Raw genomic sequence first — 27445 nt, forward strand, 5'->3', positions numbered from 1 at the left:
GCCATCTCATCATCCAGGATGCTGCTACTGCAACCATGGCACTGCCTACCCGAAAAATATTCCTTCCTTCTCCCCTTCGCTGTTATGCGTGAACCTCTTTCCTTGCTTTTTCAGGCAAGCCAAACAGCTTTCTATCAACATAAACATCTCCGCTGCTTCTACGACTTCTACCTCATCGCTCCCGCCTGACTTGCCTCCTCTCCCTTCATCATCTCCTTCTGTTTCTGTGCCTCTACTCTACCATGAGCTATGCTCTTCTGTCACGCAGCCCCAACCTGTTAACTCCAGTTCGCACAACTCCAGTTTGTAGCAATTAGATCCTTTTTCTGTTCCAGGCATCTCAAGGACAGCTATTTTGAACACGTTACGCCGTGGTACAGTTTTAGGGTGCCGTCCTCTGTCGCTGCGTTCTGCTAACGGAGGTGTGCTGTTTCCCAGAGAGACCCGCAGAGGGGCTGTCGGGGGTCCTGCTGCTGCCCAGCCCCTGGGTTAGTCACCGAGCACCTTGCCATCTCAAAGGTCAGCCTGGTCTGGATAGACGTAGCGCATAAGCAAAATCCCCTGCAGGAAAGAGCATCTGGAGCAGCGAGCAGCTGGTCACAACGGAGGGGCTCAGAGCAGTGGGTGCTGCAGCCCCCAGCGAGGAGGACTGCAGCTGAACCAGGCTGCGCGTCCCCACCAGATGTGACCTGAGCCTGCCCAGAGGAGCATCGGCTGGTGCAGCCCCTTACGTCCCCGATGTGGGCCAGAGAATGGCTTCACCTAGAGTTTCCTCCGAAAGGAGGCTAGTTTGTATGTGCCAACACTGCTCTGCAACCCAAGCCAAGGGGAAACGAGCAGGGAAAATTGGGGGATTTGCTTTGAATCTCCACTACTGCTCTGAACCAAGGTGGCAATGGCAAAATGGCCAAAAGCAGCATGTTGCTGCACCATGGATCCTTCCCATTGTGGGTGCAGGGGCTGTGAATCAACACCGAAACCTTGAACTTACACTATGAAGTAGAAAATGCTGTGATGCTGCTTATGATACAATCTTTACCGCCAGCTGCGTGTAAGAGGTGGACCACCCGGTCTCGTACATGTGTGCATTCACAAGCCTCTTTGGAAGAGCAGGACATGAAGAATGGTAAGTAATTTGGTTATGGCAGCCTAGGCAACTCTTTATGTGAAAGAAAGAAACAGTATTCTAGCCAGCCAGAAATGGGAGAAGGATTTTGGACACTATCTAAACCACTGACAAAACAACGTTTCCAAGCTGCGGTAAAATAATAGCGTTCACTAGTTACTCAGAGTGAGTGCTGTACTTACTGCCTATGGAACAACTTTTCAGCATCACTATGTGCCCTCCAACATATTTCAAGAAAATTCCAAATTTTGTTGATCACGTTACTTAAATAAAACCCAGCAATGTAAGCACGTGAAGTAGGAAGAATGAAGAGAGAAAAACAGAATGTAATATTTAGAACAGTACTGTCTCTGACTGAGTTTAGCACGCAGCTGATTTTTTTCCTTATGGCAAGCAAGTTGGTGACTTAAAAATATTTCTTGTTCCAAATAAAATAAAAATAGTTTCTTATAAAAGCAAAAATCTTGTAAAGATACACTCGGGCACTGAGTTTTAAAAATCTTATAGTGGACTTTAAAAAGACCTGAAACCAAGAGCCACTGCGAAACAGAAAAAATAAATAGGCCTCTAAGAAATTAAATGGCTTGAACCTATCAAAATGCTTTTCTATTTTTGTTTCCAGACTAACATTTCATTGAAATCAATATATATCTTCATTTTTAAAGGGAAAGTGCAAACACACTTCCAGCTGCTTCTCCTTTCTGCACTAGTTTTTGTCATTTTCACAATAAAAAGCCTAGATCAGCTACAAAACGTAACAGCAGCAATAACATACAAAAATAAGTTCAAAAAAAAACCAAGAAAACAAAACTCAGACACACCCACTGTTTTCTTAGTATTTGAGTGGTCTTGCATTTAAATTTGGGAAAAAAAGAAACAAAAAACAAAGGAGAGTGACTGAAGGCCAACGTACAGGTGAGGAACCTCAAAATAACCGAGTATCACTTGTTACTGCTGGCTTCTATGCCAAAGGACAGTTCTACCTTCAAACAGGACATATGTCCAGCTAATGTGCCCCTGGAAATTTAGCTTTAAAATTAATTGGAAATATATTTTCACATAAAATAAGATAGTGCTATTAAACAGGCTTAGGAGGCATGAAGTACATAAAGAAGAAAGGCCTCCCATTTCTGTTTCTGCACAGGAAAATCTTTGTATTGCAAGAATGATGCTACACGTGCCAGTTAATTCTGCCCTCTGGGCAGAGTGAGCTCCCCTTACTTTAAGATTGTGCTCTCAACGTTTGACTATTTAAGCCTTGCCCCCTTCATAAAATTCATGTGGAAAATAAAAATGCAGAAAATGAGGTGCTTGGCATTAGCCAAGGAGGTGCAACATTGAAATGCAGCTACGTGGCTCTGAAAGCTTTGGGTTCCAAAATAAGGGACCCCCTTTTGAGAATACAATAGAAACTACCAGTGAGGGTGGTAATCACTGAGTGCTGCTAGCTGGTCTCTGGACATCAAAAAGAGGCCTCTCTCTCTCAAGAGTCCAGATCAGAATCCAGGAATTATTGCTGCGGCTGAGTCTTTTCAAAACCTGAAAGTATCTAATTATGCAGTTAATGGAGAACATAGTTTCTCCATTAACTAAACCAGTACTTGTGAGCCTAAAATAATAACAACCTAATTATAGGCAAAGTTTCCATGGGCTTGTGGACTTCTTTTCCCAATCCTGACCAAACTGCAAACAACATTGTTTTTGTTACTGTCAAGCGTGTTTGCATCATGCTCTCAAACACTTCAGCCCTTCATAATTTTTTTGAATATGTAACTATTGGTAACTAGTGATCTTCCATCAGAAAATACACATTATGCACTGCACAAAAAACAGCTTTTGTCAGTACAAAGGCTTTAACATTAACAAAATGTAAAAATACAACATCGCATTATATTAAGTACGATATGTACAAAGTACCATTCAAGTCTGATTCCTAACGGTTAAAAGGACATATTTCTATGAACCCTCTTAAAAAAAGATACACGGTACCAATTACATGTGAGCATTTTTAAGAAACTGGATGATGCGTACAAGAATATGTTAATTCCAGACTTCCGCTGTTTTAAGCAGATTATAAATATGTAAAAATAGAGAGGGAATGGAGTTCTACGTTATTATTTTAATGTTCAGAACTGACAGTGATTGAGATCAATGGTACTATGTGGCAGTGTGAATCAAGCCAAAAGCACGCTCCTGCCTGCAAAATTGTATGCTCGCTACTATATCCACAATATTGCTGCTCTATCTTTGAAAATGTCTGTTATCATAACTGAAACCATGCCTCTATTAGTTACTTAAGCCTTCTGAAAACATTTTTAGAAGCAACAGTTTATTAATCAAGGGTTCAAGACATAATATTTCCATTTTTGAAATCAATGAATGGGACCCATCCCTACTTCTTAAAAACGGGCAGCGAAGCCGTACAGCCAAGAGCTCTCTGGGATACAATTTGGGCCACGGGAACACAGCCCTGCCCCAAAGTGTGTTTGTACTAACACACACAAAATTGGCTTAGCTGCCACCAAATTGGTGTCACGCAGGCTTTGGTTTCTACCTGTGGAACTGTGTACCCCTGCGCCTCACACCATTGGGTATTTTAGTTTTGGGTTTTCTTTTGTCAAATAAAGTTTTAGACATCATTGAGGGCTGTTGGAAAGATACAGCAAGCCTCTTCTCCCTCTCCTTTCAATGTTACATGCGTGTGCCAGCTGACATTGTGTTCAGTACTCAAGCATCAGTAAAAATACACACTGAGTTTCCGTTTAACCTATTTTTGCTAAACATTCCTCTGTCTTCTATTCTTAGAAGACACCAGACTTACGGTAAATTTAGTGCTATACCTACGCTGAAGCAAACCACGCACTCACACTTGCTAGTCTCCAAGAGAAAATGTCTCCTGTTAGCTGGAGGCCATGGAGGCAGCCGTTACATGTTGGACAGAATTTGCAGAAAATGTGAAAGCATCAAACAGTATGGGCTATTTTATTAAGAAACCAGAGAAAGTAGTATTTTTTGCGAGTTTCTACAGCAACTAGCTAAAATGGGCAACTGCATTTCCTTGAAGTTGCTGCCCATTTGTTTTTTCAACAGTACACAAAATCAATGACTGAGACATTCCGGGATATACAGCGAGAACTGCCTTTACTGCAGCAGCCCTTGCTTAAATCACAGAGGTAAGCTGCTCCAGATGTCTCTTTCTCTAAGCACTGGTTACCTGAAACATTTTCAGCCATTCCTGAAGGCCTGTGGGTGGCTGCACAGATGTAATGCGGCGCCGCTGCTGTCCCTGGCCGTTGGCTGCCCTCAGGTCCCCAAAAGTAGTAGGCGTGGCAGAGCATGGCACCAGCCCCGTGGTACTAGAACACAAAGAAAAAGTGAAAGCTGCACGTAAAACATGGAGGAACATTTACAACCTAAGGCAGAAGAAGAAACCTAGTGCAGAATTTGCAGCTATTACTTAAAGTCTGAAGCTTCCTGCAAAGGCAACAACATGGGAACGTCCCGTTGGCCGCTCACGGCGCCAGCTCCCTCACGCTCACAAATTCACCTGTTGCTACCACTGCAGTACTGATCTTCCAGCTACGGGGAAACTCCTCCAAGGCCGAAAATCTACTGCTCCATCAACTGGCCGGCAGGTTATCTATAAAGGTGCGTGTTCTTATATCCCTTTCCTTGACAGAGTATGTCCTTTTCTGCTGGGCTGCATCTGTGCCTTCCGACCAGTGGTGCCGGGAGCCCGAGCTCCGTCTCACCTGTATGTGACGTGCTATTGCTGCTTCATCCACAAACGGAGAAGTAGCTATTCTTAGCTCTTAATATACTTTTGTTGACGAAGAGCTATTAATATCAAACAATTCTAGCGCCCTGGTGATTGCGACTGGACTTTGAAGTACTCGTATGGAGCGTTTTAAAGTTTGTGTGTTGATGGAGTGACACGGGAATTAAAGGGCGGCAAAGTGAAGAGGGAAAAGGAGCCAAAGGTGCTCCCTGAATTACAGTTCGATTTTTTCACTCTGACACGTTAAAAAACAGCTCATTCGTATGGGACAGGGCTTTAAAAAAAGCCAGGATTAAGCTGCTATTGTAGGAGCCTAGAGTCATACAGCTGACTGAGTTCTCTCTTTTTTTTAAACATAATGTAAAGTACTTTGTTCACAGAATGTCAACATTGTATTCCCCACCACGAAATCTGGAACTCTGCTATAGTGTTTTCAAAAGCATTAAAATTTTAAATGCAGTCGTGGGACTCCAAAAAAAAACCAGCAACAAAAAACAACCCAAACCCTTTGCTTTTATTTATGATAAACCCAATTTTTTATCAGGTATTTATTCAGGGGGTTTACTGACATTTCACTGGCTAGAGGAATAGCTTTGAATGATGCAAGGCAGGCCCATTTTAATACGTATCTCATCAAAATCTACACATCTTCCACCCTTTATTCTTCCTTGTTCTGAAGGACAATCGTAGCTTGTTCTAGCATTTACCCAGGCTGGTAAAGAAAAGTAAAGAATGGTTTGAATAGACTTTCTGATGATAATTTCACCAAGCAGTAATAGAAACAGAAGGTGATACCAAAATACTGTTTCACAGATCAGGGATCCTCTTAATGACGTTTGTTTACTGGCTTTACCTGTTATATGCAAACAAAGTTAATCAGAACTGTCAATTTTAAAGAGCGTCTGATCCTATGGAAAATGAACCAAGCAGACACAAGAGCCACATCGTTTGCCTAAATATTATTATAGAAAATATAATCAAACAGTTTAGGAGAGAGGATCAGATGTTATTTAAGGATTCTTTTATGTCAATAATGACTCAAAATCCAAGCAATGACAGCAGAAAGTGTTCTTTTTCTTTTTTTTTTAAACAAAATCTGTAAATACAGCCTACTCATTCTCATCACCTGTACAGAGACCCTGCAGAAGGCCTCTCATTTAGGCTTCAGAATAAGGCCCTTAACTTTGGCTTATACTGGGTCTGAGCAATACGTAGCCTTGAGCTTGCCTCACTACGACAGTTACACCTTAATTCCTTCTGCAGTGAACTGATTCTCATTCAAAGACCTTATTCCAAATAAGATCTAAAAGTCTCTTTCTTTGACCTGAGATTAAGCCAGCAGGCTTTTGTTCCTGCTGTATTTTTCTGTTTGCTCTCATTCACCTGCAGCAGGCAGGCAGGTTTCTGCGGAAGCTGGACAAGCACAGCGGTTCCTTTGAGCGCGACAGATTCGCTTGCCAAGAAGCGCCCCTTCCTTGGTCCGGGGCTGTTTACTTTTACCTGAGTGCAGAGAACGGCGTGTCGCACCAGGAACCACCCGGTGGATGAATGAGAGTGTTTTTCCACTAGAATAATGGAAAGGCCTGGAGAAACTACCAATGCACGAGACGTGGGAGCTGCAACACGTGCTTCTCGGCTGCCTCTTTTTCTCTGCTGCAGCGTTTCTGTCTGAAAAGCAACCAGGGAACCTGTTTTCCCTCACTGTCCTAACTTTTTTCTCATCGCCTGCTAACCCTCTTAAAGGAAGGGAAATCAAATGCACGTTACTCTTGAAAGACCCATCGGTGACTGAACGCTACAACACTATTCACAGAAATAACGTCCCCAGCCAGTGTTAGGCGGCAAGCACGATGCTTGTGGGAGGGCTGATGCTTCTTACGGGGGAAACACGTGTGATGGTGTAAGCTCCAAAATGATGGGAAGCAGTGCAGCACCAGAGCACAATCGTTATGGCAACTATGTAGTAGGACCTGCAGTTGTAAGGCATGCACGCAGGGCCCTGCTCGGCCGCCTCCCCTCGTGCTCAGGAGCGCTTTGCCCTGCGAGGCATCTGACCCCACACGTGCCGCTGTCTGCGCGACGCGGTGCCGCTCCGGAGTAGTACGGAAGCAGGCTGGAGGAGCCCTTGATAATTTCACATCGTGGGTAACAAGTACGTGTGTGTTCCCGTTCGGATCAGATGGTCTGCTCTGCCTACATAAATTTCCATTCTCTCATTCCTGTTGCCATAGCAAAGTGATACATTTGATCACAGTTTGTAATAGGGTTTATCATTATGTCCCTTTTTAACAATCTGATTGATTTTATTCCCAGGAATGCCTCAGTCCTCAAAAAGTCTCCAAGTAAATGGGCGTGCTATATTTAGAATCAAACACAAACCTCAACCGAAGAAATGCAAGTCTGGCTACTTCATTAAAACTCATCTTCAGTGTAGGTGATTTAAATTAGCTAAGCAGTACATGAACAGTGAGCGATACCACCCCTTCCTCCGCTTTGCAGTGCTTTAACATGGAGAGGAGCTACGAAGCAGGCTTAGCGAGACTGGAAAGATGGGATACATGCAAGAATCACGACCCAGTGGTCTGTTATTGCATTTAATTACCTTGTGTACTCTGAGACTTTGCAGGGTTTCTTTCCCAGAGAGAAAGAACGGACCTCGGAGCCATGGTCCAACTTTCTCTTCATCTGCAAGGTGAGGGAAAAGAGCAACAAGATGGTTTTAGTTACATGGTCAGCCTTACTTACGCATACTTCTGTAAAACAAACCCGTTTTTACTTTTTACTTGAATAGCGGATTTCAACAAAGTTAGCACTCACAAGATTATTTAAAGCAACATTTTAGTTTCTGGCTTTAACTTTAAACAATATTTGATACATGTTTTTATACGGTACATGGATACAGTAATGCTGTTTTGAGGTCCCAAACCCACTGGAATTACATTCCTTTTATTTTCAAAGGCAAATGTTTAAAAGTGCGCAGAACTCGGTGCTGCTTTATTTACTGAACTGCTCTCTCCCTGTTCCCCAGGGAGGGGAGGGAAAGAACCAAACCACCTCCTTCATTCTCCGTGTCCAGGTTCACTGCTAAAAGTCTCACACAAACGGTTAAATGTCAGATAACGTGTCTGCATTATAAAACAAATACCATTTTATGGCCTAAAAAATTGCAAATACATCTTTTCTTTTGCCCGGCACCCTTTATTTTCAAGTTGCACACTGGAAGCATTTATAAAACTGACCGAAAGAGTAACAGACATTTTTTTCAAAAAGGCTAAGGATGAAACCCGGTAAATCTCAGCCTTGAATGTCACCCACAATTAGATGTGATCAAAACCAAATAATGAGCAGGGCAGCTGCTAAAAGGGGAAGCCAGTCTGCAAAAATTACCAGCGAGATGGAAACCAGTGAAAGCCATATTTACCCAGCCAGACAAATAAAGATTACTTTCTACATATTTGGGCAATCTTTAACCACGGGCTTTTGGACTCAGCGAGATGTCGTGATGCTAAATGCAGTTTCTGTGGGTTTTGTTGGTTTTCATTTTCTTTCCTTTTTTTTTTAAAAAAAAAAAAAAAGATGTGATACACCAGAGCACTTGAACCAGCAGAAGGATACTTACTGCTGCTTACAACTGCAAGCTGCAGAACGCAGGAACTACCTGTGTAACAACTGGGACTTTAATTTTACCATTTTCTTTTTTTTTTTTCCTCCAAAATTTCATTTTTAGATACACTGTTTAAAAGTTGGTATCTTACATAAACCACTGATTTGATCTTTTCTAATATTGTGCTGGGATATATTTAACCATTTATCGTATCGATCTACCTGTATAAAAAATAACCAAATTAAACCCAAACAAGCAGGATGATGATCCATATCGCGTTGTCTTGTATATACATATATATATATATATATTTTTAACTTTTCAAATACCTTCGGGGCTTTCCCTGCAGAAAGCCATCGAGGACCAGGGGCTGAGCGCGGCTCCCGGAGGCAGCGAGGCTGAGGTTTAACCCCGCGCGGTCTCGCAGCAGCAGCAGGAGCGGCTGGCCCCGGAGCCCCGCTCTGCGGCCGCGCCTCACCCGGGACGCGGCTCGGCGTTTCCCCACGCCAGCGCGGGACCGGAGCCACCCCGGGGGCACCCGAGGCACCGGCCTCGCCCCGGCCGTTCCCCGAGCCCCGGAGGAGCACCCGCCGGCCGGGCGGCGCGGGATAACGCCACCAGGCAGCGCGCTGCGGGCACGGCTCGGGCTCCGTGCGGGCACCGCCGGGGCTCCCCCGCGGCACACCCGCAGCGCGCCCCGGGAGCGCCGGGCGCGGGGCACCCCGCGGCTCCCCGCCGCCGCTTTCGGGCTCGTTTCCCGCTATTTCGGGCAACTTTCTCCCCGCGGCGGCCGCGCGGCCGACGGGAGGGGGCAAAACTTTGTCGGCGGCCGCCGGCGGAGGGCAGGCGGCGGGGCGGGACGTGACCGGGGGGGTGCCGGGGGGGTGCCGGGTGCGCAGTGCGGCCCCGCGGCGCACTCACTTTGTAGAAGATCATCTTGAGGGTGCCGTAGAAGCCCATGGCGTCGGCGCGCTTCCCCCTGCGCGCCCGGCGGCCGGGCAGGCGCTGGCAGTAGAGCCCCTTCTCCGGCAGGTAGGTCACCGCCTCCCGACCCGACATGCTCGGCCGAGGCGGCGCCGGCGGCGGGGACCCGCGGGGCGGCCCGGCACGGCACGGCCCGGTCCGGTCCGGCAAGGCACGGCTCGGCACGGCCCTGCCCGGCTGCCTGCGCCGCGCCGAGCCCGGCTCCCTGCCCGCCGGCCTCGCTCCCTCCTCCTTCTCCTCCTCCTCCTCCTCCCTGCTGCCTGCCGGCCTCCAGCGCCCGCCCCGTCCCTCCTCCCTCCTCCCGCCGCCTCCGCAGCGCGCCTCGCCTCGCCGCGGCACTGCGGCCCGGGGGGCTGGGGAGCGCCCGCCCCGCCCCGCCCCGCAGCGCCCGGCACGGCCCCCGGCACGGCACGGCACGGCACGGCTCGGCTCCCATCGGGTCGGCAACGCAGGGCACCGCACCGCACCGCACCGCACCGAAGGGGATCCCCGCGGCGCTGATGGGGCCGCCGCCGCTGCCCCCCCCCGCCGAGGAAAGGCGCTGGGGTGGGCTGGGGGGAAATAAAAATAATGGTAGCAGTGATAATAATGATAATAATCATCATAAAGATGGAGAAGGAGGCGCTGGTTTATAACAACATGTGGCTGGGGCTGCTGGAGTTGAAGCCCCCGGCTCCAGGCGTTACATAAGGGGCGCCAAAACACGGACCCAGGGGAGCGGCGAAGCTGCAGCAGGCGAGGGCTGGTGGCGGGGAGACCCACAGCAGGGCCTGCTGCCCTCGGGGGGCTGAGGCACCCAGCGCCCGGGGCCCATCTTCACCAGCAACCCCTGGGCCAGATCCTCCCAGCACCTCAGCACCAGCCCCAGACCTCCAAGTGCTAAGGAGCACTCCTTGTCCTGGGGCTTCCCACTTGTGCGCATCCCTGACTCTGCCCCATTCACCCCTATGCTTACATTCAAGGGCACTTAAGTCCCGCAGGTGAGGGGTTGATGCTTGGACAGACAGCTGCCACCAGGCTTTCAGACAGACACCAGCCACCGGGCAGCCTGGTTTAGGTCCCATACAGCCACCTGAAGTGAGACACTCCAGCTTCTGCAATTTTCCCTGTTCGCTTCTGCCAAGTTTTCTGCCTGAGTAGTTAAAAAAACAAAAAAGGGGGTACCGAGCACCTCCAGGACATGGGCTGAAAACGCATTCACCTGTGTTTGTGCCCAGCAGCAGAGGGGCTCAGCAGCAGCCGTGCAGCTGCTCCTGGCGGCCAGAGGGGAACCCTCTTTTCCCTGCCGCACCAAGTGGTATGGAAGAGAGCACGCATGTAAAGGAGAGGCACTGCTTTCTGCAAGAGCCTTCACCTTTCTCATCAGTGCTTAAACAACTCCTCATCTTCACTGTTACTTCAGTGCGGGTGAGCGCGGCAGCGAGGTGTTGGCGCACAGACGAGGTGAAGGCACCGCACCATGGCAGGCGAGGACGGCTTCGCACAGCGTCAGCCATCTCCAGCCAGCCCCGAGCCCTCGCTTCTCCATCTCCCAGTGAAATGGCTCTGCCCATCAAACCTCGGCATTTATGCCATTACCCGTTAAACTGCAGTGCTGTATATTTTATGAGAACAAAATGGTCTTGAGTTGACTCCGTACCTCAGACGTGAAGAGAGCTGTACATATCCCTGGAGACTATTACTGTCTTCCTCTGCGAGCGCATCACATGCGGAGGGGAAGGAAAAAAACCCACACAGGCTGCGCGTACACACGAAATCATCACAGGAAGAAAATTAATACCCAAATCACCAGGCACGAAGGAAGCTGAACGTTGCCGCTGTGGGATGCGGGACTTCAGGCAGGGGCACACGTAAGGCACCCTGCCACGCTCCTGGTGCCCCTGCCCACCCGACACGGAGGGGGTGGCACCCCGGGGTGTCCCAGCGGGTGCTGGCAGGAGAGCCCCGGGAGCAGCCTCTGCTCTCCTCTCCCCTGCCCACGGACAAGCGCAACCTGACAGCGTGACTGGATTTCTCTTTTGAACAAGATGTGCTTCAGAGTAAGCAGTCAATGAGTTGAATAATAATTAGAAATTACTATTTTCCTCTCTTTCAGAGTATTGCTATTGCTGATTCCTTCTCTTTTGATAATGACTGGCAGATAGTCTCTCACGGTTAAAAAAAATCACTGACTTAACTGCTATGCTCTGTGCCGCGGTCGGGGCCCGTGCAGAAACCCCAACATCCACTTGCCAGCGGTGCAGCACTCGGTACATCAGATATTTATGCACACAAAGGGTTTCGGGTTCTTCCTAATTTTAGCTGCAGATACCACTGACAGATTTTGACATTTTAATGGTGACTGTCTTTCGTCTAGCAGTCTACCTTCCTGAGAGCACAAGACAAAAGCTGCACACGGATCTCTCCCACCTGATGTTTTTCTCTACAGCCTTACCACCTCCTCCCAAACAGTGGCCCACCCCCCTCTGTGCATCTCAGGGTAGCAGCAGGTCCCAGCGGGGCGCCTGCTCTTCCCCCAAGCCCCAGGAGAGCCCCTCTGGCTCCTGCTCCCACCTCTCCCTTGAGAAGGTTTTTGCCCCCTCCCTTGCCTTGAACTCCCCCCATCCTTGGGGGCAGCTCAGCATCACAAGCACGCCACGGTCTCAGTCGCAAGGAACAGCGCGAGGAATGATATAAGGCCTTGCGCAAGCAGAGGAGAACTGACACAACCACGAAGACTCAGCAGCGCTGCAGGTCACGCAGCTCCACTCTGCATCTTCCTGGAAAACCTAACGGGGACAAATAAGTCCCCGACTCCTCCGACGCTTCTGGGAGCCCAACAGCAGAGACGGTGCCTCCATTTATATCTTTCCTGACATTTGCAATAATCTTTACTGCAGTAACTTAACGTGCTCCAAGCACACTTAATGGCATCAAGTAAATGCTCCTCGCAAATGAACATACATTGGGGCAGACTATAGTTAGCAAAACAACTTTAAGAGAAAAATCCAAAATCGCTGTGTTTCCCCGTTTCATATGCATTCAATTTCAAAGGTTGGCTTTATTTTGTTTCAGCTGAAGATAAGTTTTCAAGTTTTTAAAACCACAATCAGCGTATAACTCATGACATTTCAAAAAAATGTCTCCACCAAAATTACATAGTTTCCAGTGGACACAAGTCCAATCTTCTTCCCCGTCAGTCCTGCCAGCTCTTAATTAATAAAAGTTCACATCATCCAATTCTTTTCCTGTTGGCACCATTTCTAGCACCTTTACCAGTTTGTCATGTGGCATGCTGTAATTAAGACCGTCTATTACTCCTAATGAAAGGCTGGAATGCATTGCAGAAATCGCCCGCGGAGCTGTGTAATCCCCAGAAGAACGGAGATCCCGGCGCAACGGACCAAAGGAAACAGCATTTTGGGGTTTTGGCTGGAGAAACATCTCGGGGCGGGGAGGCGGCGGGGCGGTCTGGCTGCGGCGGGGACACGCAGCACGCCTGCGTGCGTGGCTGGCATTTCACACGCACATATGGGCCCTGCGAGCAGAATGTGTGCGGGAGGAGCTGTGGAGCAATATGGTTTGGTATCTCCATTAATATTGGTAAATGCATCACTCGAGACGCTGCCAGGAGGGATTCTGTGTACTCGGCACACTCGGCAGACATTTAGCAGACTGCCTCCTTTGGAGACGCTGCTGAGGGGTTTTTGTGTGGTGTCTAATAGGATTGCTTTCCCCTCACCCCCGGAACTCAGGAAACCAAACGCCCTAATCAAGTGGGGCCAAACCCCCGGCTGCCTGTGATTTAGCCCAGAGGCAGCAGCGAAGGCCCAGGAAGGACAGTCAGGCTTCGCTATTCTTCCCCTTTTCAAATCTGGTCCGGCCTGTGTTTTAAAGACTTCCCTTCTGCTCCTAATCGAGTTAGGGCAGCTGCAGCACTCAGCGCTTTGTCTTCTATATTTGACCTCTCCATCCGACCACAGACTTCATTTAATTTGCCAAATGCTCCCATTCAGGCAAGAACCCGGCCCCACGGAGAGGTACTTCTGCCATCTGCTTTCGACATTTAACTGCAGCTTCGGCTCTTAAACGTAGGTGTGCTGAAGTGAGCTCCCCGTTCAGCCAACGAGCAAGGCAGATGCTAGGGCCTAACTTGTGTGAGGTCTTGGAAGCAGAGGAAAAATACACCCCATAACAAGTGTTAAGCATGTAATTCAACAAAGTAATTCAGGGCAGGCCTTTCCCCTGCAAAAGGGCACTGCTATTACTGTCAAACCTCTTTTTTTTTAACGCATTATGAACCAAGCCAATGGGATTTTGGAAAGCCCATGTTTTCATGGTTTCCCCCAGTTTGGCTCAGGCCAGGCAATGACCTTGAGGCTGTCACCTCTGTTTTACAATTTATTAGCCATCACCCTGCGCGTGAAGGAGGAAGGAAAGGTACCTGGGCTCCCAGGAGTGCAGTTTAGATGGAGGAATCTGTAATCCATTTACCTGCCATTTCAGCGGGAGGCTCAGCACGGCCCGTGACAGCAGGTTTGCCTCACGTAGGTACAGACAGAAATGTAAGCTTATGAGCTCACGGCGTACAAGTCAAACAATCCTGCTTCACTGCCCTGCAACGTGTACTGATCACTACATTACTGATCAATAACCCATTCTTGCAGAACTGAGGGACCTGAAGTTTGGGGTGAAGTAAGGCAAGCAACAGGAAGAACACCACACGAGGAAGGAGGCACTACACTAAATTGCACATTGTCTTCAAAGGCTTACTTAAATGCAGCAGCAAAGACATTATCAAGTATGATAGGTGTTACTAAATTGTTTTACTAATTATATAATGTTTCTTGGCAAAGCATTTTGAATACTGCTTTCAAACTGATATTTTCCACACATTATTATTCCTTATTCCCATGCAAAGCAAGGCATTGTAGTTAACAAAACTGTAAACAGCCTGTAAGTTATTTTTCTTCCAGGGATGGAAAAAGGCATAGACAGCACCTGAATATTACTATTAATAAATCCTGATTTTATGAGATCGGTACGAACTTTATGCACACTGCTTTCAAAGGTATATTATCTGTAGCAGAGATTCCCCATAAACCTGGGGGCTGTTGTGCAGCCAGCTCAGGCTGCCCCCCTCCCTGTTTGCCCAGCCACGCAGACATTTGTGCCCCTGTTGTCAGAGGTACAGATGTCTCACTCACTTCCCTCCCCACGGAAGAGCCACAGCAAGTGCCTGCCACGCTGCAGCCTCGGGTGAACTGATAAGAACCATGCTTTAGGCTTTGTCCTCCCTGCCAGGGGGCTGTATTGTTACCACGGAGCGACCCGGTTGCACTAAAAAAACATACTTAAGCTGCTGTCAAACAGAAATGGACACGAAAACATTACGGTTTCACCGTAAAACAAGCACAACAAGGTGAACCACAGGCTGGGGGTATAATGTCAACCTTCCTTAAACACGTCATGTTACAACTCCAGGGAGCTTGTCTCATTAGAACTGGGTATTATTTCTCTGCAAAAACAAAACATTTGCTTCCCAAAGCCTCTTCTTTTTTCCCCCCCTTGTTAAAGAAAAAGATAAAATGAAAACAGAAATATCAGTGGAGACAGGCTTCATGTTGCTTTTAATCCCCTGTGGCAGTAACCACATGCAACTTACCTACACAGAAGTCTCGTAGGGTTTGTTTAAAAACCAGCAATACTATCTCATAATAAAGATTTTCATAATGCATATTGTAAGGAGGAGAATTACGGTCGCTAATGCAACCTGCACTTTCACGTATTCGACTGCTTTCAGTGCAACAGGACCATTAGGAGTTGTGCTTGGTTTCTGCAGAGCATTAGTACCTGACTCGTGTTTCAAAGGAAGGAGGAGGTATTACACATAATGCATCTTGCCAAGCATTCGCTAATGGCAGCAGGTCTTCTTAAGAACTGCATCTTCTTTCATTGTACTCCTATTAAAGTTAACTGTAATCTGTTTATTATATCATTACACTCAATACATTGCAAGATGAGCTCTATTTCTGGAAGCAGCAGTAGCTGCGTTAATCACTCATGTTCGTGTTGCACGGGGCGTTGAGCTTCTGTGGCACAGCCTGGACTAACGCAGGCACGCAGCTCGGGCAACACCCCAGGGCAGCCCAAGCCTTGCTCCTCGTGTGCTCTTACAGCCACCTGCTAGCACATCACCCCCCGGGCTCCACATTTAATAGCTCTGTATTCCTGCTATGATCATTTCACAGATTCTGCCTGTGCTGAGTGCGCCAGACGTGGTCCGTAAAGTTAGCAAAACGTGTGCTTGAGACTTACTCAATCCTACCTCCTATGCACGAGGCACGAGCCCTTCTTGCTGACCAATGCACGACAAGCACAATACTAAAAACAAACAAACAAACAAAAAACCACAACCAAACATACTAACTTTTTTTTTTCCCCAACATTTCAGCCATAGAACTGGGCTGGATTTGTTTGTTTATATCGACAAGAACGTTTCCAAATTAATGAAACGGGCATTTCTGTCTTTGAACACCGGCAGTCAAACTGTTTTCACTCAAATATGAGCAGGTTGGGAAACCAGCTTTGTACGGAAGAAGAAAGGTCTGCTCTGTCGTGGAGGGATTTCCAAAAAAAGTCTGTGGTTTGCACAGAATACCAATAGAGCACTGGTATCTTACTGCCTGTTGTCTGATAAGTTATTTTCTTTGGAGATAGCTTAATTTTGATTGCCAAGGGAAGCGCTTGTTTATCTGGCACAATATAAAGAAATCTATTTACAAAACAGTTCCTGCCCCCCCGTCTGTGGTCCATGAGAATGATAAGGGCGTTAGTGGCGAGCCCTCGGGCTACAGACAGAAGAATTCCTGGAATTACAGATTATACCAGAGGGATTTAGGAAGAATTTGAAGAATAAACTGTTAAAAATGTCAAATTCATTTTCCTAACTGTACTACTTAAAGAGTGTATAAAGGTTATAAAACCAAGCGTTCAAGGGAGTTTGAGATGACAGATGCAAGATACTTTTACTCCTAAAAAGCTGCTTACCAAGACAGCCCAGTGCAGGGTGCATGCTAAATACAACAGAGGATCTGTGGAAAAGCCTCCTATTCATTTAGGATATGCTGTTGGTACTCACTTGCACTTGCCTCAAGTTTGCAAAGGCAAACCTGCAAATGTTTGTAGCATCCTGCAGGACCCTGTAACGCAGAAGGGAATTTAGCTTTCCCCCGTACCACCTGGCATCGGCATCTCCCCATTCCCCACTTGGGGCCACATCTTCCGCAGAGCAGCTGGCAGCAGCCCCTCAGGGGAGCTTTGCCCCCCTGTCTTCGGCTACCACACCACCGGGTGAGTGCAGGGGCAGGACAACAGGTTGGTCTGGTGGGACACAGGTCCCTCATGGCCTGGGGCACCCCTGGTACGTGTGAGGGGTTGTTTTCCTTCACACAGCTGCAGACAGTCACTGTGCCCCACTGGCGAGCACCAGCAGCGTTTAGAAAGGGGACGGGGAACTCGCCCACCTTCCCCACGGCCCCTGATGTGCAGCCACGACGACTCGGGGAGCCCTCCCCGAGTTGGTTTCTTGCCCTGAGCGCATTCCCTGGGCTGCAGGGGGAATGGTTGCCAAACCTCTGCAAACAGAAAGGCATGCCAAGCATGCCGGGGTCACACCAGGCTCTTTGAAGCCTCTCTAACCCACTGTCTTTAACCTTACGCTGTGCAATTTTGCATCAAAAGGGAGCAGCTAGCAGGCTAGGAAACCTGCCCAATCTAAACAAACTCTTCCTTGAACAGGTGCTTCGAGTCTAGAAACCAGATAGCACGCCTGTCTGCCTCCAGAAGAAACGCAGCACTGCGTAATTAAGGGTAAGCAGTCCCTCATCCAGAGCAGAGGGGGGAGAGTTTAAGCACTTTTTTTTCTTCACTGTATCTAGCATTATGTAAGATTAGGGATAAATACCTCTAATACAGTCAGGCCCAGAACTGGTATTGATAATAGAAACCTCTCATAAGTGCAAAAGGTATGAAATTAGGTGGCAGGGAGGCAAGACCTACAGCGTACAAAGAAAAATGCCCATTGCTTGCCATTGTGGTCCAAGCTTCTTTTGGAAAACCACTTTCTTCAGTAAAAGCTTATACTCCCTATATCAAGACATAACATTTACACTTGAATTACAGAAATTGCAACACATAAAACTGTTTCTACCGTTGTTTCTACCACATACTGCAACCTCAACATATCTCCAGACTTTAACCCGTTCTCCAAAACATGCCAACTTGGCAGGTCAGTGTAATGCAACTGGTGAGCTCCCTAAACCAAAGCCATGCACTGTGGGATAAGCGGCAAGTTAGTTATCTAAATTCCTGGGTTTTGAAACTTACAATTTCTTTATTTATAGACAGGATGGAGTAAATTAGAGATTTCAGGAGTATTTGGCTTTCACTTGTAACCACAAAATTAGATGGCAACCATGGTTTTAAAATCTGTAATGTTACGTAGACACTTAGTATTTCTTAAACCCGGTTACTAATGTGAATGTAGCCCATCTGATGGTACTGAGTTACTAAAAAAAAAATGCAACTAATGGAATGCTACAAAGCAAAATCTCTAGGAACAGTCTAAGCCACCAATGTGGTAGGCTGTATGGGGAAAGCTTATTCTTTGCATCTTTACTCTTTTAATATTCTAGAAAGATACAAAATATTACAAATTATTATTTGAAATTAGTACACAAGAAGGATTAGAGATGCTGCAAAGCCTACGCAAATATACATCTTGATTCCTATTCCTTTTCTTTTACTGAAAGCAATTGCTAAAGCATGTTATGAGCTAACATTGCTAAAGTTATGCTAGAGATCTTCTGACCAAACTCTAGGGTGTTTTTTGTTTGTTTGTTTTTCTGCTTTCCTTTTATCATCATATTCCATCTCTAACATTCAATCAATGCCAAACAGGTTTAGGTAGGCCAGCCTTTCTCACAGAAATGGAAAAAGAAATCCCGCTATATACGTCACATGCCCGCTGGTGTTACAGGGAAAGACTGAATGGAAGAGGAAAAGGGAAGCAGGAGGGCGGAGTACGAGAGCACCAGCCTGCAGCTTGGTATTTAGCAGAAGCTTCTGCTTTCTAAGCAGAAAGTTGGCAAAATCTCAGCGCAAAGCACCATTAGGGTCCCTGGAATATAATATCTTCAGCACAAGCTTCGCACGTTGTGTTGTTTGATTTCCTTCATCGAATCCATACGCAGAACAAACCAGTGCCTTGAAAAGCAGCCAAATCTGAATAATCTCCATTTTACTATCTACCTCCAGCAAAATGTGCTACAGGCCACTGACCAAATCATTTGCATATCAACCTAAATTTAAATGTCTATACAGCTACTTAAATGTGGTCCTGTTCCGGTTGTGAGCTGAATTCCTCCTTGGGACGAGATTTGAAAGCGTTCACTTTTGTCCCCTGTAAAGTCATCAGTGATGATTAGGAATATTTGATGTAAAGGAAAATTCTGGGAAGAATTCATTTCCTGCTTGTATAAATACATTTCCCCATAAAAATATTTGACAAAAACAGCCTTAACGGAATACTACAACTCATTCACATACTCTCGAATAAAGTGATTTAAATTGGCAAGAACAAAGTTTAAATACACTTCTTCCCTGCTAGCCGTCCACAGCTTTTTACGGCCTGCAGGGACAGGTATGACTCATGCCTGTGCTGTTCTTCAAACGCTCTATTTTAAAATGCAGATTTTTTCCACTGGTCTATTGTGCCCTACAAGTAACTGCAAACTGAAAGAGACTAAAATTAGAAGACAGACCACTATCGCCGGAGAGATTAGAAGCTCCTAGGCTGTGTTGATTCAAAAAGCAGAATTGGTTGACCAATGTGAGGGAATCTTTTATGTTTACTCCTGCTAGAATTTGTCAAACTTCATTCAAAGTCCCTCCTGGCTACAAATTATTTGAAATCCATGTGTTTAGGAACAGAAGGTGGCCTCCAGATTTGCATGCAACATTGTACTGAGTAACCCTCTCATTTTCTGGTATGCAAGACAAAGAAAAAAAAAAAGGTGCTCACCCTAACCTAGGTCAATCATCACAAAAACACTACCGATGGCAAGTCATCGGACCAAGGTTTTGTGGTTGTTCGTTTGTTTTGTCTGCTTTGTTTTTAAACCAAAAAGTACAGCAACATTCTTTTCATTTGCCTTATGAAAAGTCTGCTAATTTTTACTTATTCTGATTAACATAAAGTTTGGTAGAAAGCTAATTTAAGAAGTAATCAGTCAGCCTTGAGCTTAGACTGAGCAATCAACCTGACAAGGAAACTACAGAAGACACTAACCTTCCCTGTAATTTAGAGCAACATTTCAGGTACTGCAGACTACTGGGTTAAAAGCTAGAACAATAAGATAACTTTCAGCTTAAGGCAGGGATGTCAGACTCCTTATCAGTATGGTCCTTCAAAGAGCCCTCTGAAAGTCTCTTCCTTTTAGATAGACAACTCTCAAATTTGTGGCAAGATGTGTGGGCTACTTGGTAGTCAGGAGTCACCACATAGCTGCTGTCAGAGTAGTATCTTGATGGCCAGAAAAAGGGGGTACGTTTTGTGCTTCCTTGTGAAAAAAATACCAAGGGAAAAAAAATGCTAAGTACTTAATTTGCCACATCACAGAGGACAGTCATATGTTTCTTACCAGGTGAGGATACCAAGAAACAAAAACACTTACACTGATTGGAATTCGTTCACTTCCCTGTGGATAACTATTTGCATTGCTACATGACACGCATCTAGTTGAAGAACAGATTTTTTCTCTTTCACCAGGTGGACAGCTGGCAGTTGTGTTGCACTGGAAAGAGCCAGAGAAACGTGAATAGTGAGCTGGGAGAGCTGTTCAGAATTGCACACTAAATGTGGGAAGGAGAAAAGAGGAAGAGTCAGCACAGAGTCTACATTGATCTAAAAACACGGGTCGACAGTTCGAAGACACTGAAAATCCAATTCATTTCCCATTTCCAAGTTTCGGGGGACATCTGTTACAATCTAAAAAGTATCTGTTTTGAAGAGCTGTGATGTTTAAGCCGTTCTCTAAGCAGAGGCAGGGTACACCAAGGTTAAAGAGATGGCTGTAGCAAAAGAAATCTCATCTCAGAAGGGAAAAAAAAAATATGAGAAAATCACATTACCTCCCTCCCCCCTCAAAAAAAGAAAAAAAAAACTACACTTTTTTTATTGCAGTAGAAAGCAGAACTCTAAGTTAGAAGTTTAGCAGATGCCCAAGAAAGACATATGAAAACCAGGATAGCAGCCTAAGGAGTAGTCATACAGGCTGTGAGAACAACTAGCAGGTTGAAGCCAAGCTCTTTTAAAGCTGTTTTCTTTATCTGTGTCTGGCAGTTAGCATTTGTCTAGTTTTCTCTCTACCTAAATAAGCAAATAAGCCAGCAAACTGTCTTCAGCTTCTGAGAACTTGCCCTCAAGGATAATTCAGCACCTCCAGGAACCCCAACGAGGGGTTCAAACGAGGCTGATCTTTTCTCTCTGCTGAGGTGCTGTTGTGCCTGGTCCTCTAGAGCTGCATCTATCGTCAGAGTCGGCAGGACAACCTCCGAGCAAGACCCCGCAATGCAGCCAGCCGACACGGTCAGGAAGCGCACTGAGGGAAGTTTGAAGTCAGAGGGAGAAAGGCTGCTGCAGCAACGCCCAGCTGGGCCCGTCACCGATCTGTCTTAGGCTCTGCAACAGAAGTTTGAACAGCAGCGTCTACATCGGAACAGATCTGGTCCTGCCCAGCGAAAACCCCAGCCTGAAAGAATTTATCAACTGATTCCTTCCAGACAACACAAGAATTTCAGGAATGCAAATTAACTACTTTCTACCTCTGACAGGTCTTTCTAAACAGTCTACCAGTTCTTGCAGCTTTTCATCTCCCCCAAACAAAATCACTGTTCTCAGAAATACTCTGGAAAAGCATATGGGGAAGAATAAATTTCCCAGCACTCAGATGCTAAGCACCAAGCGCCCCCAGCCCCCACCCCCAAAACAGCATTACAGTCTTCAAAATGTATTTAAATGAAAGGAGAAAGAGGAGCAGCTTGCAGTAGTTTCCATATAACGCAATTATACAACCTTTTATCTGTATGGATGCCAGCACTGAATTGCATTATTCCTTTCAAGGTCTTTAGAACTGAGGTGAGAATATTATCTTGATCTGCATTAAACTAATAACAGAATTGAGTATATTTGCTTCTTTGCGTTAAACTAATTTTAAGAAGCTCCTAATACATTTGTTAGCACTTTTTGGGAGCAATCTCAAAGCTGGAAAGGAAGAGAACAGATAGCTCAACGTGTATAATACGGGCTTGTGAAATAGCATCAATATCCCTTGTAATAAGATCTCCCATTCAAAGTAAGAACGGCCCAGAGACGCGGGAGCGATCCCAGCTGATGAGGACTGAATGGAGGGAGAGGCCCACAGGCTGAGGGTTTAACTAACCTAGAGCAGCAAAGGACTAAACCTTGGCTGGGAATCAGACTGTTTCATCTTGCTGTTTCCACCTTTGAGTTAAGGAACCCAGGGGCGATGGCTGGGAACTGCAAGTCTACAAGCGCGTTCTCGACATTAATGCCCCCATACAGACCAGAAAGGATGACTTTGGACTACATCAGTAGAAAATTGCAGTAGATAGGGAAAGAAATCTTTTAGAAGAGGATGTTACCGTGATTTTCCCAGTCTAAAACCCATTTTCAACACCAAGAGAAGGTGACAAGAGACAACCAAATATGTTCTGCATCAAGAACAATCCTAGGCCAGAGGTACCAGGGGACTGCCTACTCCAGAAACACTCCTCATGCCAACCACTATCTCCTAATGAAATACCTACTACAGACTGAGCGTACCTTTTGTAAACAAACTAGTCAAAATCAACTCTTGACACGGAAAGCTGCAGGTATATCCTCTTGTGGAGATGACTTTAGCAGAAGAAGAGGCTAAGATTCCCTCCTTCACCTCCTTCAGTCAGGAAGCTAAGTTGGTTTATACAACTATATATAGTAGCAGATCTTTGGCAATAAATGCATTTTTTTTTCCTCAAACAGGCTAGGAAGTGATGACATGAGCAGCTTAACTGGCAGATCTGAAACAGCAGCAGAAGTCTGTTGGCAGGATGCACAATACCTGGAAGTAGCCTGAAGGGTGGCGCTTTATTCAGCCAACATAGCTGGGTTGGAAGATGACATGTTCGCAGCACCAACTGGTCGGACTCGCAGGAGCCAAAAAGTACACTTGGTTCCCTATTGGTAGGATAAGTGATCCGAGTTAATTGGGAACTTGTGGTACTGCTGGATTTTAACAAAGATGTGTAAACCTATATACCTGCTGCTTTAACCATTAAAACATTTCCTCTCCTGAATACGGTATCTACAGAGTTACATACTTAACTTTAAGTCGTGGCTTTCTTTAAGAAAAGTCTGAAGCTAAATGACTTAATCCAACATCAAAAGACCTGTAGGAAAGCACAGTTGTGATTGCTACACATGGCTGTAGTTACAGGACCTCCTTCTCCTGTCCTGGCAGTTCCCAGCTCATTCACTCACACAGAAACCCATTGTGTGACAGGGCAGGCCAAGTCATCTGTTCCACAAGTGCTTTGAACAGATAGACAGACAGATAGCATTCCTAAACCACATTTCATTTATTCAGTTCAAAAGGCAACTTAGCTGAGTAAAGAAGTCTTTGGTTTATTTATGCTTTTATTTCCCCCCCCCCCCTTTTTTTTTTGTAAATGGGGTCCCGAGTTCTGTTTCTAGTGCCACTACACATGACGTGGTGCAACATTTCTTGGCTCTGTGAAGAGAAAAATCTAATAACCTATTCACAGGATAGGTATACAAGAGGACTAAACTCTGTTAAGAATTACATATCAGTAAATACACACGGGGTCAGCTCCCAGACAGCTAACAGCAACCAGCTGCAGAGAAGACTTGGACTCATGGTCGCCTGCTTTCGATTGACGAGACAGGCTAGAGAAGCAGTGAGAAACAGCAGCACGCAGTTTAACGCATACTAGCGGCTAAAGTACAAACTTTTCGGAGACTCTGGATATGTGCTCTGGCTACCCATATGTTCTGAAGCCCACACCGCAATGATTTCTAAATGTGCTTTCATTCCGCAGGCATAAAATGATACATCAGAGAAACAAAGTCTAGTAACTTTTTGCTGATTTGTTTTGGAGGTGTTTTTGGTTTCACCAGATGGAAATGTTTTCCGTCAAGATCTAAGTCATTCTGCTCAGATATTATTCATAACGGGCATTTGCACCGACATAAAACTTTCACAACCGACCGATTTTGATTAAGGAAGATGTGCACTTCAAAAGCCTCGATGGAATACCTATCAGCTTCAAATCACACACAGACCTCATACTGCTGCGCCAACTCAGGAGGCGATTTTACTCCACAGCCTTTTCTCCTGCTACACCGATGCCAGCCGGGCCTCCCCAGGCCCAGGACTACCCCGTGTCCGGACACAGCTGCCTTACTTCTGCAGCACCTAGCCCCAAACAAGCCAGCTTGGCAGAGCCTTACTGTTTGAAAATATCCATTTCAGTTCGACAAACAACTTTGCCAGCAGGTTTGAGAGGGCATTTCCCTTAAACAGAGGGGTTGCACTGAGCTTACCCAGGCAAACAACCTACAGCCATAGATGTGTGTTCATGACTGCCTGCCGTGGTGCACAAGAAGCCCCCTGGATTTCACAGAGATGTAACTGAGGAGCATCAGCATATTCTTTCCACCAGTTGTGCTGTGAGAACAGAGCGCCCACAAACAGCTGGGAGAAATATTATCTGAAGCTGCTGCAGCTTCTTGTTGGGAATGGATCTGAGCTCTTTGCCAACTGAAGTGCTCTTCTCACAGCTTGGCTGTACCCTAACGAAGGAGTTGGTTGGCATGGAAATAGCAGGTAAGAAGGGGGACTCTAAGACATAAGCCCTTACGGCTACATCAAGAACTGTTGTGCAAATGATTGGTTCTACAAAAAGTACTTTGGCAGAAGCGATCATACTCACAGCTTTCTTCTTTAATCAGAAAATCAGTGTGCTATCATGCGGGCATATTCGTCATCCAAGGGTTTTGCATGCAAGTGCATATGCTGCCACAGATGACCTCTCAACAGACAATAAAAAATAACATGGTAGGCTACACCTTAGACCATACTTCAGCATACAGATACCAAAAAAAGATCTCCAAAACTTCAACAAAGCCTAGAACATCTACGAGCTGACTTGAAGGACACCTTTAAAGGCTGTTATCTGCAAGCTCTTTAAGAAATCCACTCATGTACAGAAATCTGCAATACAAAAAAAAAATCCTGGGAGGGAGAGTTGAAATATACAAAAAGCTACAAAGTCAAAGACAGTACAAAGAATTTATGACCTTCTCTCTCTTTCTCTTTTTAAACTCCTGTTTGAATACTTGATATTTTTTTTAAAAAGGTCTCTTCATAAACACTACAGGCCAATTCTTCTCCCACCTACTTAGCAAGGCCATAAAAATAAACCAGTTACGTGTTAAGTTGCAGCAGACCTGATGTGAAAGATTATTACCTCCTTGAACACAGTAGGCTAATTTGATTAATCCTTTCATCAGTAAAAACACAGGTTTCTTTAAACATAGTATCTTTTCTTAAGATGACAAAGCTCCTCCTACCCCGTAAGCAATTTCCTTCCATTTTAGCTAGGATCAGTTTCTTGCACCAAGATGTGTGCAAAAGGCAAATTATACAAATATTTTACACAAAATCCTTAAGATAATAATTGCACAAGTAGCTTTACAAAAGAAAGTGACTTGACTGATAATCAGAGTTTACAATTTGATTAAACAGTACATAAGAAGTTTACCACAAAGATATAACACAACCTCAACCGAAAATCGGAGACAGCTAACTTTTCTTTCTATTCGGAAAAGAAATTGAAAGAAAACAATGCATAAAGATATTAGCTTTACTTTTGAGTACCAAGAGCAAACAATTCCTATGCTCATTGCTAACCTGTGCCATCTGAATTCAAACATTACTATTTAAATCCTTTTAGTTCCAAAAAGGAACTGGAACTTCTCTCACAGAACACCAGAAGCCGTAAAGACAAAACAATAACTGGGAATGCAATGAAGCAAGTAACAGGAGCGTGAGTCTGAAGTTCACTACATGCTTTGTCAACATCTCATCGTTATCAGTGCATAACAATTTTCTGCTATTTTCTGCAGGCTGCATTGAACAGAACATTGAAGAGTGATTATATGTCCAAACCTTAATAAAATGTCAAAATCCACCACTCCATTGTATCCGCAATTATGATGTTTTCCTCCTACATACGGGATAGGAAAGACTACAATTTTGTATTCACGGTGTTCCAAGTGCTATGCTTTAAGTTGCGGCTTGCTCCAAGTAAGTTATTTGCCAACCAGAAAGGCATTATACAACCTCATATTTTAATAAAAATGGCATTTTTGTTAAGAAAAATGTAGCTTTGACTCAAAAACACTTCTGGAAACTGAAGATTTTTAAACAGTTAGTGGCTTTCACCGCCAGATACCGTGGCCTACAGCTTATGTCACCTCTACAACAAAGACAGAAGGCAGCGCGTTGGATTCTGCTGTTGCAGCTCTGCTCAAGTTGAAATGAGAGAAGAAAAGGCCTTTGGGGAAAGAGGCTGCAAAACCTCTCTTTTGGCATCAAAGGTTCTTCCGTCTGCCAGGGCCAAGCCTCACGCCCCCAGACTCCGGTGCCAATGGAGAAAGCAGCCGTACCTGAGTGGGGTGGGCCTGCCTTCCTTGCAGAGGGAAGGGACCTCCACCTCCTGCCTCAGGGTGCTCTTACCATCCTTGGCACCAGCTCTGAGATGGAAGAGACTTGCAGATCCAACCTGCTCATTGCCGGCCCCAAAGCAACACTTTCCCTGCTTTCTTAACCCCCCCCCCCCCCCCCCCCCCCTTCCACAACACCATTTTCACAGTCAAGGTAAATTACAAAGGAAACAAGCTCCCCAAATGAGATGAAGCACACTTCTCTATTTCTTCTTTTTTAATCATGCTACTGCCTACAGATGGTTATTATGGGATTTTTCTCTACATACTTTGGAAAGCAGAATCACTCTGAGTTTGTACAACCCAATGCATTGCGAAGATAGTACACCAAGTACACCTTGTAGGGGGAACACATCAAACAAGAAAACTCCTGTCAAGAACGCATAGCTACATGTTAATAATGGCCGATGTTGTGGTATTCAACCAGCTTTGTGTGCCGACGGCTGCACAGCGGGTCTTACTGCAACCTACTTGCCAGGAGAGTCAGTCCTCCTAAGAGTTGGGCTTTGATGTGTCAGAGAGGGAAGGGTAATTCTTGCATTTTCTTGGGAAACAATGCAATTGTGATTGCGAGACATACTTGACTGAATTAGATATATAATACCAGGTCTCATAAGAGACACTCTGAACTCCTAAAGCTTGCCTGACTGTGATAGGAGCTATTAAGGAGTCTGCTTTAATGGATAAGAAATATGACAACTCCCACAGAGAATCAATCGGTGCTGTGCTGGAAGGGCTGAAAGTGCAGTCCTACCGTTGTGCTTGCCCCTCATGGAGGGGAGAAGCAAAACAAGGTTCTCAGTAAGACTTCCAAAAATGCCTGTCCTGATCTCTGCTGAGAAATACGTGCGTGAAGATCCTTGACTTCTTACCTCTTCTGAAAGAATTTACTGCAATTAAATGGAGGGTTTTTCAGTATTCATGAACAAGCTCCTGGAGTAGGTAAAAATGCATTTGCCATGTGATCATTAGCTACCATTTTGAACCAGGTTGCAGTGAGAAAATCCTTGAAATAATAGATCTTCCTGGTGAGAGCATCACGTAAGCTCACCACGAAGTTATCAGCCTAAGAAGCACCACTCCATCAGCCAGTACAGCATTCAC

At 45.6% G+C, this 27445-nt stretch overlaps 1 protein-coding gene across 4 annotated transcripts in view; it reads right to left on the minus strand.

The window, feature by feature from the left end:
• The window catches only part of FBXW7 (F-box and WD repeat domain containing 7), a 167952-nt gene that overhangs the window by 23514 nt on the left and 116993 nt on the right, over positions 1-27445 (minus strand). For 3 of the 4 annotated variants that reach the window (XM_048071742.2, XM_048071741.2, XM_066996737.1), the window contains 2 exons: positions 7507-7589; positions 4341-4482 (listed from right to left, as the gene is read on the minus strand). In XM_048071742.2, the coding sequence (XP_047927699.1) occupies positions 4341-4482; positions 7507-7589 (225 nt within the window). Of the gene's footprint in view, positions 1-4340; positions 4483-7506; positions 7590-9429; positions 9712-27445 lie in introns of those variants that run through there. The other variant, XM_048071743.2, reaches the window with a different exon arrangement.

The sequence above is a fragment of the Anser cygnoides genome, chromosome 4 (assembly GCF_040182565.1).
Source record: "Anser cygnoides isolate HZ-2024a breed goose chromosome 4, Taihu_goose_T2T_genome, whole genome shotgun sequence".
Lineage (NCBI taxonomy): Eukaryota > Metazoa > Chordata > Aves > Anseriformes > Anatidae > Anser > Anser cygnoides.